The sequence below is a fragment of the Thermobia domestica genome, chromosome 3, assembly GCF_964235325.1.
Source record: "Thermobia domestica chromosome 3, izTheDome1.hap1.1, whole genome shotgun sequence".
Lineage (NCBI taxonomy): Eukaryota > Metazoa > Arthropoda > Insecta > Zygentoma > Lepismatidae > Thermobia > Thermobia domestica.
This window is the reverse complement of record NC_137456.1, coordinates 109,943,021-109,959,583: the sequence shown is the minus strand read 5'-3', so window position 1 is coordinate 109,959,583 and position 16,563 is coordinate 109,943,021. Positions and strand designations below refer to the sequence as shown.

The 16,563-nt window shown below is 34.9% G+C and overlaps 1 protein-coding gene across 1 annotated transcript in view; it reads right to left on the bottom strand.

The window, feature by feature from the left end:
* fng (Fringe glycosyltransferase) overlaps nucleotides 1-16,563 on the bottom strand; it is a 166,548-nt gene that overhangs the window by 6,702 nt on the left and 143,283 nt on the right. The window contains exons 6-7 of the mRNA XM_081751440.1: nucleotides 6,052-6,137; nucleotides 1,903-1,973 (exon numbers count right to left, since the gene is read on the bottom strand). Coding sequence (XP_081607566.1) covers nucleotides 1,903-1,973; nucleotides 6,052-6,137 — 157 coding nt within the window. The remainder of the gene's footprint in view (nucleotides 1-1,902; nucleotides 1,974-6,051; nucleotides 6,138-16,563) is intronic.

Sequence of the window (16,563 nt, the reverse complement as noted above, 5' to 3'; positions counted from 1 at the left end):
CGGTTTCTTACTGAAATAGTTTAAATACATAAACAGACTTGCAAATTTTACAATTCCTAGCAACGTCTCTACAGGGTCAAGCACTAAAACTAATGTTCATTCAACGAACCTTCTGATCCAGAAGTAAACATTGCAGAATGGTATTACTCCGCCAGTCATCGGATGATTGGCTATCGGTCAGCGCTTCTTTCAAGAAGCACGTGCTTGTATCCTGTCCGTGTTTTACATACTTCCCGCACGCGGCCATATTGTAAACTGTGATTCGCCCGTAAGATGGGTCAAAGCCACCTTCTACGCATGCGTATTCTCTTTTATTGCATTAATTCAATTTAGTTCTTAGATACAATGTTGTTTCTGTTATTTAACTGTAAGGAAATTGCATTTCTGATAATGAGCCTTATAAGCAACAAAAGCATTGAAAAACAGCTTACTTAACAATGGACTATTTTCTTCTGCCGCATGGATGTTCCAAGGCTCTTTAACCAATAAAATGAAACAATCACCACGTGTATTTGTTTACATGAGGTACTGAACATTCCTTGAACAAACTTTAGTAATCTCAGAAATACACTACATTATCTCTACTTCTCAAAAAGATGATTCTTTCATAAACTGAACATTGAATCAAGTTAAATCGATACATAAAAGAATTAAAATTATTGACGTGTCGCATTAAAAGTACTAATGTTGACAAAACTACCAGAATTTCGTTGTATCATCAATATGTATAAACATCAAATATTTCCTCTGTCGAAATAAAAGTAAATAAAATAAACTGTAAATTCAGTTTTAAATCTAAAGAAATATATTGGGCATATACTAAATATTGGGCAACCAATCAACTACCTTAGTTTGTTTAGGCATCAGAAAAATACCTTTCTGAGGATGCATATCAATTAATTAAACTTTAGCCCCAAACCTGACTTCATCCATTTTCCATTTCAGCCTTTTCTTTTATATTAGAGATACAACTGAAAAGTTATATATTTGTTTATAATGTAGCAGTGCGTAATCATGATTTTGCTTTCTCCCCTTCCAAAACGGCAGTAAGTACACACGCTTGATTACATGAAACACATCAGAAATTCCTAGTCAATTATTTCTAATATTTTAATGTTGTTACTAAAGATACAGAAGAATTTGCAATAATGTGAAAATTTTTGTAATAATTCAAAATCATTACTGTAATTGTTTACTTTAAAAGGTATTTTTGAGCAGCATGTATAGTTAACAAATAATTTTCTTGTTTCATTTTCCGTTTACCGTCCCTTTAGTACAAGGAAATGTTAGGTAAATAGATACTTTCAAAAACCGTTGAATGAGTAGTGAACGCCGATGCCGACAACACATTATTAATGCAATCAACATGAAATTGACAATAGAACAAAGGCAGCCGCAGAAATAAATTTAAATTCCTATGTCCATTATTAGTAAATGAGAGTGAAAATTGTTTCAGAAACATACCATCTGCACAATATTGAGATATATTGCCATATGGAATGCAAACATATGCGTCAGTTGTGACATCTTACGTGACAGCTCCTTATAAACAAACATTCCTTGTGTGGGCAGGAACTCAATAAGAAATTAAAAAAGCACTACCATTCTCGACATAGGCCCTGTGTTTACGATGCATAAGAAGACTTGCATATTTATTTATTTTTATTAAATCCTATTTTCTCCCACAGCTGGTTCAGCTGATTACATTTTCAGTCTTTTTATTACATGTCCAGCAGTACAGTAATTCATTTTGTACTTGATTAATGGATTCCATACCTATACGATAACAACAATTTTTGGTGACAAACTCGGATTTAATAACCTCCCATTAATTATCATAAAAGTTAAGTTAATTAGTAGAGAGTTTTTGTGGTTGGTAAGTACGGTATTTTAGATACTCACCAATAATATATCCCATTGTAACATCATCCGGAAGTCGTATCTTTTCGCCAATGCTAATAAATTTTCCTCCACTGAAAAAAAAAATAAAATAAAAAATAAAAAATATTAAAGTCCCTTAATAAATTATAATTTCTGGAATTACGATTAAAACCATACTTAATTTTATTCCTTACTTAATCTAGTGATGCTAATTAGAGGAGAAAAATTATCGCAACTTAACCTATCCTAATCGAGGTACCAACAAAAATTTGAGAGGAAGTATGAAATTTTACAAAATGAAACAAGCACATGGGAATTTCATCCTTCGTATCAAGAAATAAGAGTATTTCATCCTCTAAATACTTTAATTCTAATTTCCGCTGTTCTTCTATAGTTAATAATAAAGTCACTCTCTTTTTTTTTTTTTTTTAACATTTTAAATGAAGATTATGCTTTGAGTCTGCAAAATGGTCAGTTCTTTTTCCTTGGAACCGTTTATTAGGAACTAAGTACTGGTCATATGATAGATAATGTAGAATCAGCACAGAAGAAAATTCAGATGGTCCAAGATTATCAATGTTACACTTGAATAGTCAGTTTTTATAAAATAAAGCATGTATATCTTATTTGATTTATCTGTGCGTGCGGCAAAGTTGCGAAGTAATTTCTTTGTTTTCAACTGACTATGCGCGCCGACTACGTGGGTGCTCCGGGGCTCCGGCACCCACGCAAATAATCTTGTGGGTGCGACACACCCGCAAGATTTTTAGTTTGAACCCGGGTTTGAACTCGTTTCTTTTGCTTTTTAAGTCAGCCATGTTACCGACTGAGCCAGAGCAGTCCCAACTTATCCTTATAGTACCGGTATATTTTGCTTTATCACAGCACAGCCTTTTATGATAGTGTCCATAAAAGATATTAACTAAAAATAAATCAATCAAATATCGAGACTTCCCTGAAAACATATAGGCCAACACTTCCCGCCATTGATATGCACCCACATAAATTTTGGAAAGTTGGCGCCGTTGCAACTGACGCCAGCCCCATGGCAGGGTTGCCAGAGGTACTAGTTTTATTTGAGATTTCTTTCATATGCAGTTTTCAAGAAAATCAAAGGGATATCTTGAACCAAATCAAATTTAAAGGAATCAGTCCTGTAAATATTTTCAGTCGTTTTCGGCTGAATATGTAAAACTATTTAACATGAAATGAAACAATGTAGATGCCTGCAAACTTAAATTTCCCATATGAAAATAGAACTTTGAATATCAAATAATATAAGGCCTATAATAAGATATCAAAAAACATTAATTTAATACGCCTCATGTCAAAGAAGCACAGAAAAGCACACACACACACACACACACATATATATATATATATATATATATATATATATATATATATATATATATATATATAAATCGACGCATAGATAAGTCTCATTCTTTTCAATTTTCTTTACAGTCATAGGAGTTTGAATTTGAAATACTGATCAAGTTAGTTAACAGACAGAAAGAAATACTCAACTCACTGTCTCTAAAATCCATGAAGAGCTATGGCTAACCAGATGTAGCACGTTCAACATGGTGATACGTGGTTAATGCATTGGCTCTCAGATGTCATTATTTCCGACTTTCTAGATCTGAGTTCGCTACTTCTTAATTCACGCAGTTCCCCAATTATCTCATGATGATGAAAAAAATGAAATGAAATCTTTACGATCCACGATTATGATTTTGAGGCTAAGGGAGGTGATGATAATGAAGAAATGGTGGAAATCAAGAAGCTGGGAAGAAATGGAAGAACACGCGAAAATTCACGCAATGGTAGTTATCCACCACAAGAATCACTAGGTGGTACAAGCTGGGATCAAACCATGAACCCCACACAGCAGAGAGAAGCTCTACCACTGAGCTACCGCGTCCCTTCATAATGATGAGTCAACATCAGAAAATTTTAGTGGTCCAATTGGAAGTAGAACCAGGGACACACTGCGAAGTCACGTGCGCTAATAATTCAGCTAAGCAAACTTTTTTTCTTTAAGCGAGCAACTTTTTTTTAATGTTCTTACTTGCATTCCAGATGGTACATTTTGATGCTTATGTTGACGGAGACAGAGTCCCTTTTCCTCAAAAGAAGACAATTCAGTGCATAATCAATTTGTTAAACTCTTATGTATGATTAAAGAGAGCTTCTGGGAAGTAAGTTTTGTTTTTAACATCACTAGCTATACAGTATTTGTGATAAATTTTAAGGAAAGTGGTATTATCGGGACTCACAAATAGAATATACTGCATATTAGCAGAATCAATTTTTGATATCACTATACTATGAGGGTGTAGGCTTAAAGAGCATCAGCTCCTTTCCTTTCCCACTAGCCTACAATGTGGATTTATGCATATACTTTAACAAAATATACCAATTTCAACAACTGCACAGGTAGCTGTGTCTTGTTATATTATTAAATGCAATATGAGTCCAGTTTTTTTCTTTTCTATAAAGTTTATATGTAGTCCTAATATCAGAATATATTACTTTGTGTGATTTGTTTTCTCGAAAACCTCATACCTCCTCTCTCAACAACTTCTCTAACCAATAACTGCATATCAACACGAAGCAGCAACTCCACAAAACAAACGCACGAATTTGTCAGATAAGTAATTATTATACACTATATGCAAATAACAAGTGATAAACGACATATACAGATTATTGTTTAAATTTTAAAATTAATATGTTTTCATAAGGTTAATGTTTTTTCCTTCTTCTACTCGGTGCAGCTATTTATATTGTTACCGGTATCTTTTTCCTTCTCCTTCAACAATTTGGATACTCTTTATTTTTGTATCAGCCATGGTGATGGATATTTAAAGACACAAAATGATAGGAAGACTTTACGGAGTTGATGTGAAATGTGTTTTAATAGAAATGATAACAGCTTTTCTTTCTGATTACAAGGCTTTTATGAATGTTTTTAGTTTAGAGCATAAATTTCACCCTCAAAAGATTCAGTAATAAAATGTTTAGTGTGAAAGTTTACATGTACATTCATGTCCAAAATTATTGTCGCATTCTATAAATATGTTGTTGTATGAATATAATTTGATAACGAGTTCTCCCGGTATTTCTTATAATGTTAGTATGTGTATAATCGGCAAAGACATGTATGTGGCAAATTTCATGTCAAAAGAACAGTAAATAACAACAATAAAACGAAAATAAACAACTTTCTTGTCCATTTAGCAACATTTTGTTTTACTTATTCTAATTTTCGTATTTATAATTTTTTTCCTATGAAATTTACCACAAATACACATTTCCCGATTATACACATAGTATCAGTATTAAAAGTAGACTGAAAAATCACTATCAAATTATATTCTTACAAGAAGACAGTTATAGATATGCGACACTCATTTTGGACATGAGTGTACATATCTTAGCATCATGATGTAGACTGAGAGTATTGAGATTTTAATAAGCATCATGGCGCACTGCGCATTGTGTTATTACCACTAAAATATCAGAAACTATCTAATCACAGGAGTATTATAAATCTATTTAAAATAACTTTTTGAAAGTGTATATAGGATTTTTTTTAATATTAAGCAAAGCGAGAGAGAGAGAGACGAGATATTAAATGTGATTTTAAAATTTTTGGTTTCCAATACAAATTTGACATTAATTTCGAATATTCTCATTATAACAACCCACTAACATTTGGAAACTATGGTGTAATAATTAGATCATGATTAACCGATGCCTTATTTAAATTACAGAGAATTGAATTACAAAGTCTAACAAACTTCTCTATACTCTGGCTACACCTTTTTTTAAATTTGTAAACGTATTATTACCCAGTTGGCCAACGCGATACAACTAAAACAGTCTAGAAGACCGTGCTCCCATGACGTACAATCCCACATGATCAAATGTTAATGTAGACTATTTTATGTATATAAAACCAATGGAAATTACTCAATGTACATAAAATTTAAAGAAGAACGTAATATTATGCTACTTTATTTGGCTAAACGTTTCACTAAGATACTTGAATTTAAAGTTAATGATGAAAAAAAAAAACTGAATTCAAATGCTTGTGATCTGAAAAAGAAAATATTAGTATGTGGTTAAAGAAAACATAACTGAAGCAAACGCTCAACTTACCTGGCTAATGGAACCATTTTAAGGGCCAATGACTTGCTGAGGCAAAAACCAGCTCCACCAGTAGCAAACCAAAACGAAATTTTTTGCTGTCGTAAAGAGGAAAGGAAAATACTAATTAGTAAAATTATCATATACACGTATGGACATATTCTTTTTCTTTAACAAGAAATGAAGAGAAAAAACTAAAAAATCAACTTGGTATATTTATCTATATGTAGAGCATCAACATCATGCATTCTTTTCTTGTGATGTAACTTTCAAATGAACGAGTTGTTTCTATATTTTTTGTCTTTTAGCTCCAAATAAAGAACACCGTTTCTTTCTATCTGATCGTAAGCAATTAGTAGAAGCAATAACATTTCCTTCTAAATTAAAAATGAACAAGAAGAAAAAGACGAAGATATATTTGATATCTTCTGATTTTGATATAAAAAGATAAAGTCTTGTTATATCAAAATCGGACATTATATGATTATTAATATAAATAATATCAATAAATGCTAGATTCTTAAGCAGAAGTTTAGATCTGGACTATTGTTGTCATTTCTTTCAATAATTTGATATACAAGATTTAAATAAAATAGAAGTGACTATGTGACTTCATACCTCCAACCGATCTCGATCAAATTTTCAACATAGATAAGGTTCGAATCTGGGATGGTTTTTATCATTTCACTTTGACGGTGTAACTTAGGGGAGGAGGAGAGTGCAGGTATATAAAAATAATCGAAAATGACCGATATTAGTGTCGAATTCATAGTTTTCGGGTTCGCTGAGATGAGCAGTCACGCTTCCGATGCCGTTTAAATCCAAATTCAGCTCCGCAACTTGGGAGAGGGGGATATATACATATATATAAATGATCGAAAGTGGCCCATATCAGAGAGCGCTTCTGTACTAGTATAAAGTGTCTGACTAACGGAACATATTACTACTTTTCGTATTTTAACCCAGCGAAGCGGGTAATTGACGCAGTAAAAAATAAAATGTATTTGCTGTCACAATTATAACAAAAGGAACTAAATTTCTTCTTCTTCTTCTTTTTTAAATAATAAACTCTTATTAAATCACCATGAAGAATCTTGTGAATAAGTAAAAGAGGGAACGCCTGTTAGATCGAAGTATAAGATTCAAATCCTTCGTAACATCTGACAAGATCATCTTCTTTTATTCTTTAAATTTTCATTCTGAACTGATTTCACAAAATAATAATAATAAACATTCTAAGAAAAAATAAAATAAGCTAAACTCCTTAGCACTAAATTCGGAAGGTCGAATAAGCGGATAGTTTATAAATTTGTAATTATTACTATAATAATAAAAGCATTTTCAATATATAAACTAACAATCAGAAGATTAAAATATCTTTATCTTTCTTTTATATTTTTGTTTTATCTGTTAATTGAATACAGAGTTAGCAGTAAAGCTAGTGTTTTCTAAAGTTCAATATACAAACTAGGAGAAAAGCAGGTAATTGATAAAAAGAAATAGATATGAACGTTAAAGTAATATGATGTGATTTGGCTGAAACTTTAGTCTCCAAAGCCAGCTTGTATAATTGACTCTGAAATGCAAGCGTTCGAAACATAATGTTAGTTTTTGTTCCGAATCTTCTTAAGCTATAGGCATAGCTGTTCTCTAATCGGCATATTTCAAGATTATTTTGTAAAACAGTCATTACACTTTTACTAGTCACTGTACTGTATGTAATATAGCAGAAGAATTTAATCATATAGATTTCATTTGTCTCGTACAAAATTCCGAGTTATCTATTGTTATACATGGTTACAAACAGCAGCCAGGCGGCAGGGAGAGTGTAATTGAGACAACCTAGAGCAACACGAACCTGTTATAGTTATTCATTGACCTGCAGAACGCCATCAGCAAGTTAAACTAGTTTCTAATGGAACGATTTGAAAATTCAAGAGATTTGCCGCCGTGGGCAGGCAGAGAGAGAGAGTAAGTGTAAGAGAGAAGCATTCGTGCTCCTCGAGCCACTATACAAGATTAGATGAGTCGTCGGGATCTTTTTTTCTTGCTCAGTGATGATGACTGATAAAAAGCAAAGGCAAATGGATAGGTTTTCATGGCACGTGTGCAACCATGAATTAGCCCTTGTTCTCAGAATAAAGAACAGTTCTGCAACCAACAGGCAATAAAACAGCAAAGTTGCACGATGATACTTTCAACGTTGAGAGAAGCGTTTGGAATTAAGATTGGTTAAAGAGAAGATGAAGCAGATTATAATAACTTGAAAACTGCTATGCAAAACGAACAGGTTCTTCTCTTTATATAAAAAGCTCCATTATTTTCTATTCATAATGAATAACAAAAGCATCTTCAATAATGTTTCTCTTTACAAAAACATAAAAAATATTAACATATGTAAATGACACGATTTAGTTGGAATAATTATACAGCCACACATAAAAAAAAAAAATGAAAGTTCTGTGCACCGGAACCCAGGGTATGAATTCGATGTATTTTGTTACACATAATCCAAAATTCGAAACCCTAGGAAAGTCGATTGTGTCAATTTCTTGTTACTGGCGAAAAACTTGAGAGATTTTGCATAGGGAGGATACATGTAATACAGATATGCAAAGAAACAAAAGTTCTGTGCAGCGGACCCCAGAGTATTGATTCGATGTATTTTGTTACCCAGAATCCAAATTTCGAAACCCTAGGAAAGTCGATTGTGTCAATTTCTTGTTACTGGCGAAAAAGTTGAGAGATTTTGCATAGGGAGGATACATGTAATACAAATATGCAGAGAAACAAAAGTTCTGTGCAGCAGACCCCAGAGTATTAATTCAATGTATTTTGTTACACAGAATCCAAAATTTCAAAACCCCAGGACGATTAATCATGTCAATTCCTTTTTATGGGCGAAAAACGATAACACACCCTATTCAAAATCGTTCAAATTTTTTGCCCATAAAAAAATGACACAGTCAATTGTCCTGGGGTTTCGAAATTTGGAGGGGCCGCGGTGGCTCAGTGGTAGAGCGTTCACCTCTGGTGCTTGGGGTCCCAGGTTCGATCCCAGCCTCTGCCAAGTGAACTTTGTGGTGGACAAACACCGTGTGCGTGGGTTTTCTCGGGGTTCTCCCACTTTCTTCATTCCACCATTTCATTCATTACTCATCATCACCGTCTCCTTTAGCCTAACCGGCATAACCGTGGGACGTAAAACTCAAAGATTTCATTTCATTTCATTTTCGAAATTTGGATTCTGTGTAACAAAATACATTGAATCCATATCTTGAGGTTCAGTGCACAGAACTTTTAGTATTTATTTATTTATTTGTGTGGCTGAGTTATGATCAATATTATGATCAAATCATTTGACATTTTTTCTCGTATTAACTATTTCTAAATTTGCACAATGGCAGTTCATTGTTTGTCTGTTTTTAAGACTTCGCTAAGCTTATCTCCACTTGTTTTAAATTTTAGTAAATAACTTAAAAGACATTGAAGAATATGAAAACTTAAAAAAAAAAAAAAAAAGGTATTTGCTCATTAAAATATTATTTATTACACGAACTAGTGATTACTTTCAAGACTTTTCATATAGTATATAACAAAATGTTTGGAAACAGTTATAGTTTGTTCCGCTGCATTCTGTAGATATTATTTGGGTCACTTTCTATACTTTTATAAACATTCTTCACTGTCTATCACTGTCTTCACTAAACTTTTAAATTTAGCAGAGAGTTTTAAATTTAAACCTTTAGTATGACAAGCAACCAGTTTATAGCAAAGAGAATCCAACTATCTAAAACATACTGTACAATATGCAAATCAAACACTTTTATCCTTAATTCACACTTAAAGTATTTACAATATATGGTTTGTTTGCATCATTGGGATAGACGTTAAATATCCTTTGGATGATTTTCTTCTGTACTTAATTCTTGCAGGTATATTCCTATCCGTATATATCGCTGGCATTACTAATCTAATAAAACGTTAATTAATACATGAATAATCCTTGCAGATATCTTGCTATCTGCATATATCACTGGCACCACTGATCTAACAAAACGTTAATGAACACACGCAGTGTTCGAAGTGGAAAAAAATCAGAGGCGGTATGTTTTATTACAGTTTTGACTCGACATACCAGCTAACTAAATATTAAAATACAGTGAGGGTATGTTGCCTAAAATATTGCATTTCTATTTAAATAATGACTTAAAACCACGGTAGAGCTCCTCCGTAGTTATGGGGAAAAGGAACATGAAGAGGCTTCCCCCCACCCCCCAGCTTTCTGGGAAAAATGCTCAAAAACCGAGTTTTATATGAACATTTTTTAAAGTTTCTCGCGAGACAATTCCTGAACACCCACTCAACGCAGACCCCCGGAAGGAAATTTGGCCTCCCATTATGCTCTAGTAACATAATCAGGAAATGCAGCGAAATTCAAGGATTAATTTCCTGATAAATGAAAATGAAATGAAATGAAATCTTTGAGTTTTACGTCCCACGGTTATGCCGGTTAGCCTAAAGGAGACGGTGATTATGAGAAATGAATGACATGGTGGAATAAAGAAAGTGGGAGGAAACGGAAGAACCCCGAGAAAACCCACGCACACGGTGTTTGTCCACCACAAAGCTCACTTGGCGGAAGCAGGGTTTGAAACCGGTCCTGATAAATGAATTTATTGGGGAAGCACGTAAGAGAGTTGCTTTTTATTTTTTTACTAAACACCCCATATTGATAATATTTAAATTCCATTAAGTAACAATATCAGATTAAATTATCTAAAAGCAATCGCCACAACGATCTAAATATTAGGGATACACTCACGCACCCAATCACCGCACGCGTATTCACAGTGTTATCCAATTATTAGAAAAAGACAAAAATATTTTTTAATGAAACCAACAGATTTTTTTGATTAGATGACCTCCCTCGTAAATATCGGACTCAGTTATGTATTTCTTTATCATTGTAGGCTCAAAAGAAGTCCCGACGAACTCATAACAATATTTTTCGATTTCAGTTTAAACGAGTTGTCTCAATACACTACTTTTTGTTTGGATTGAGCCCATGATTCATACTTTTCAGTCATGGGATCCTTATCTGCAACCAACACAACCAGAACGAGTTCTTGCGTAGGAGCAAGGGGTGAATTTCATTATAGACACCTCATTTTAGAAACAAGGTAGAAAAAATGTGTTGAAATTATTTGTAAATAAGAAATTAAATCTTTAACGTACAAAGCTATTCGTCAATTACGGTGCATAAAAATAAATTTATTAAAGGTATATTAGCATCCACTTTCCAGTGACGGTATGTCTTGATTACCGGAAAACCAGAGATGGTATGTCTTCATCACTGAAAAACCAGAAGCGGTATGACACACCACCGCATACCGTCTCACTTCGACCACTGAACAGACGAGAATACACTTGAAATATCATTTACAAAATAACTACGGACGGATTCACAGATTTTCTGTGTGGTCTGCCGTGTAAGTGTGAGGTGCTAGGTGGCCAGAGCCGAAGCTACTCTATACCTAAAAACACCAACACAATAAAATAAAAAAAAAATGTTGAAAGGAGAGTGGCTGGGAATATTTAATTAACTGAAGATTTACATAAAATGCAAATATCAGAAATATTATAATCGTAGTTATTTATTCCCTCTTGGAGATTTAGTTCTCTCCTGTCAGGGCCGCCACTCTCTTATGAATTCGGTAGAGCAAATATTAATTCTATCTGTAGAACAGAAGATCTCAGGGCCATCTGCATAACAACCATGCTCAAGGATGCTATAAATAGTGAGTCTGTAATAAGTTTCAAAGTTATGTTAAAAAAAAAAAATCTATAATTTAAATTTTTACAGGTAGCAGCCTGTAAATGATCTCACTATTTCATGGTTGTTAGTTGTTCTTTTGGGCAGTATTCTCTCTCTGAGCCCCATGCAGAGAGATGGTCAACATACACAATCAAGGGGAAAATGTCTCCTTGAATCACACTCCTGAAACAAAATTGTCATTAGTGCAGGTACTCACCCTACAGCAATTGAATACACAGTTGTTCCGGTAAGAGCTTACAGATTTATTTTCCCTGAAGAAAACAGGCATCCCAACCATGGTAGATGAGATGATATCACTCATTATACACTATTTCTTTTCACCTTTTTAGTGCACTATCACATGAAACACATAACTTATTATTTGATATATATTTGATATTTAACACACTTAAAAAAAAAAAAAATTGAATGAGATTAAACTGATAACTTGAAAAGGTCTGTCTGACCTTTAAAAATAACAAAAAACTTTTATAGAAAATATTTATACAATTATTTTTATCTCCTCATAATTATCTAGTTTCTCGTCTCTAACAGTTCTAGAGGAGAGATGTATTAAAATATCGAAGCAACATATTTCACTATTATTTGTTACCTAAACCACAGAGTGAAGATTAGAATTAAGAAAATTTTAAATGCTGATACACTGTTCCAAACCGTTACTCTACGTACTCAAAGTTCCAATTCACTGACACAGTCTCCTCCAAGATGATCATTCCACCACATGAAAATGTTCTGCTACAAAATCAGGTACACTGAATGTGAAGCATTCTATAAAGGAATGTTCAGTAGCTCCAATTTTAAACAAGCAAATGGTTACTTGTAAGCCTTGTGCTAAAATGTCCAAGGACAGACCTAGTATAATAGCGTTACTAGCCTTGGTGTTATATCTCTAATTGAGATATGTAACGATATATAGATTTCTCCCATATTGGGGAAACTGCAATTGTCCCATATTAACACTGGGGTTGTGAAGAGCTTTTAAAATAGATTAGCTCCACTGAGGGTCCTAAGCACTCAGTGAATGGAGAATAATTAATATTAACTTTCAATGTTAAGCTTCATTTTTCACTGAATATAATAGCACCACTGACGTATAACTAAGAATAGGTTAAGTTATACACTGTTTGTCACTGTACTATTTCATGTTCTTCGAGGAATTTTGTACAACTCACTCGCGATACTGTAGTTCACAGGACAAAACCCGGGGAACCGAAATTGTTCTCACCGCGTCCTGGGTCTTGAACTCTGTACTGGAAGTCGGATGACTCCCTTTAACACTGCAAAACTACCTCGTGTTACTTCATGAGTCTAGCTTCCACTGCCTCCTTCTCCACGGAAAACGAGTATATGTTTTGGGCAAAACACAGGAAACGAAGAAACTCGCTTCTTCCACCACCCTTTGACAAAGGGTTCATGCCTTGCGGCGAATATTGCGGGTGGTCTCCCGTGTCAATGCCCTTCTTCCAGCTACCATCCGTAGCCAACTTTACCTTTCTCGGCTGATACGTGCTGCCCCTCCCTGATAGCGGACAACACGGAAGCTTAATGCTCACAGCAGAAACTATGGATGATTTCCGCCTACATTTGTTTTCCTTTGCTAGTTACATATGAATGAAATACAGAAACATATGATATTACACATAAAAATAAAGTTTAACATACAAGGATTACATATTGATACAATTTATTAACTGACATCTCTCCCAGAAGCAGCATTCTACCCAATTACTGTGGCAGTCGTTCAAACCGTCTGCTTACTAATGCAGCCATGCTTTCTTGGAGAGAGATTGAAGGAAACATCATTGTAAATAATTTAATTTTCACAAAACAAGATCTAAATGTCTTGCTCGATAAGGGAAACTCGTTGTTAAAAATAAACAGAATTTTATGCGGTCTTTCCAAGAACGATTATAGCTTAGTACGTAAATATTAATATTAAACACATAAAATGAGTCAAATTAAAGTATACATTTTCAAATTGGTGTTGCCTACTGGGAACCTAGCAAGAGGCTCGCTAGCCAGGTTACTGGTTTTGGTGAACAAGGGGGGAGGAAGAGACGCTGACGCTGGATGCAGTGGAAGTCACACGTATAGAAACCAATATTTTCACATGTAGACGTGAAAAAGTTTATGACATTTTAAACAATAAGAACTCCGTGTTTCAACACATTGTATCAAACCCAGTGTAAATTCACCAACGGAAGTCTCTAGGCTACTTCCTGGGTATACAATACTTATTTAGTTTCTATTCTGGGTGTTTCTTTCCGTGTTGAGTTGAGATAGACCTCCCAACCTGTAGTATAGGCGACAGTCAGTCGGGAAAGAAAAAAAAAAACTTTTTCAGCTCTAGCTCTTTTCCAAGCGTTCAGAAAAATCAAGTATGATTCTTATAGATTCTGCTCATTTCCTCTTTAATTAATCCTTCATCTCTGATTTTATATTCATTATCTTCCATCATCCCCTGTTAGTTATGCATTATGCAACAACGAAGTAATTATCTGCAACCCATTAGTACATTATCTACGGGCTATAAATGGAATAAACACAATGAAATAAATACAATATATTACAATATTGTATTAATATTTACGTACTATGCTAGGTGTTTCACACATCAATACTAATAATATCCAATAAATATGCACAGAATATGCTAATATTAAGCAAATAATTAAATCACAAATTATCCTATTTACATATACATATGCAAATGTGCCTCTCATCTGCATTTTGATATGCAGATGATGTAGACGGGCATCGGCCCTCTACATAAATTTCCCCCCTATGATTCTAGGTGTTGTACTTTCTAGTACAGGACGTAGATCATACGGAGGGCACATTTTCGTTCCTGAAATATTAGAATTTCACAATACATCCAAGGTTAAAAAAAAACAATATAAAACACTGTTAAACACACAATAAACATAATAAATGCAAAACAATAATCAAAAGCTAAATAAGAGAATTCAGTGTTCCCTGAATTACATGAATATAAATGACATAAGTTCCCAATACATACACTCACACTCATACACTGAAATATACACTAACACTATCACTATATACACTAGTTGTCACTTCCGGTTGCGTGATGCATATATGTGTGATTTGTGTCTTCTCTATGTACCAGTACCACTTTGATCCTTCTCGTCTCTAGAGATGTATGGTTTCAATAGAAACGCATTCCTTGTCATCTTCACTTCTTTAGTCGCTGGATCCCCTAGTGTGTACATGTTTCGACCAGTGGCGGCGACAATCTGCCACGGTCCCGAGTACAAGAGCAAGAGCTTCTTTGACACACCTGCTAGAGCATCCGACTTGGGGAAAACTCTAGTTAGAACAAGATCACCCACTTTGTACTCTACAGTACGGTGTGACTTGTCAAAATTGCGTTTTCGTGCAGCAGCATTCCTTTTATGGTTCTTTCTAGCAATTTCTACATAGTACTGCACGTCATGGCGCTTATCCACTTCTGGGATATCAAACAGCCTGGCTATGTCTCTTGACATAGACTGTCCAAAATGGCACTCAAAGGCTGAGACGCCAGTGGTCAGGTGTTTAGCGGAATTCAAGCACTTCTCTATCTTTTCCAAGTATTTGGGCCACAATCTTTGGTTATCATGGCACAATTTACGTAGCAAACGTACTGTAGCTTTGACAGCTACTTCTGCCATTTCTCCTTGCGGATAATATGGCGTCGAAGTGATGTGCCTGATACCAAGATCTGCTAATTCTGTTTTCCAGCGGTTAGACTGGAAAGGTGACCCTCTGTCTGTTAAGACTAGTTCCACACTAGGATTAACCTTCAGATACTCCTTGAGTTTCCTTATGGCAGTGGTAGTGTTTGCCTTTCTGCATGCGTACAATCCTATTAGTTTGGAGAAAGCATCATAAAATACTAATACGTAGTGGACTCCCCCAATTCCCTTGGTTAGAGGCCCTAACCAGTCAGCACAGACCAAATAGCCTGGCTTCTCAACTACGACGGGATTCAGTGGTCCCGGACGATAACATTGAGGGGGGTTGCTTTTCTGGCACAGTTCGCAGGAAGCACAAAACCGCCTCACACTTGCTCTCATCTTTGGCCATACAAAGAATTCTGTTAGAAGCCGAAGTAGTTTACTGGCCGACAGGTGCCCTCGATCTGAATGGTAATAATCGAGCAGTGGAACTACTAACACTTCTGGGATGCAAATTCGGACTCCTTCCCGGTCACGCTTGCATAAGCGCCCGTTCAAAACTTCAAAACGGTGACAAGCACCGTTCACCTTTGGTGAGTCCGTCTTCTCTTCGACGTCTTTCTTGATCTTGCCATAGACAGGATCTGAAGACTGCATCTCCGGTAGTATGGCTATCATCTTCCTCAACTCACATGGAATTTCCGTCAGGATGGACATCAGCGACTCCTGGAGGATAGGCTTCCGTGCAACACTGAGGTCTTCTTCTGTGTGAGGAGGGTACCTAGAGTGATAATCACTCAGATTCTCATTGGACTTGACAAACTGGAATTCAAAATTGAAATTTGAGAGTAACATCGCCCACCGGGTGATACGCTGGTTTGTAAGTCTACAATAGAGAATAAATTTAAGAGCAAGGTGGTCACTGCGTACAATGAATTTAGTACCAACTAAGTACTGCTTAAACTTAACAACGCCATCTATGAGTCCATAAAATTCCTTCTCCGT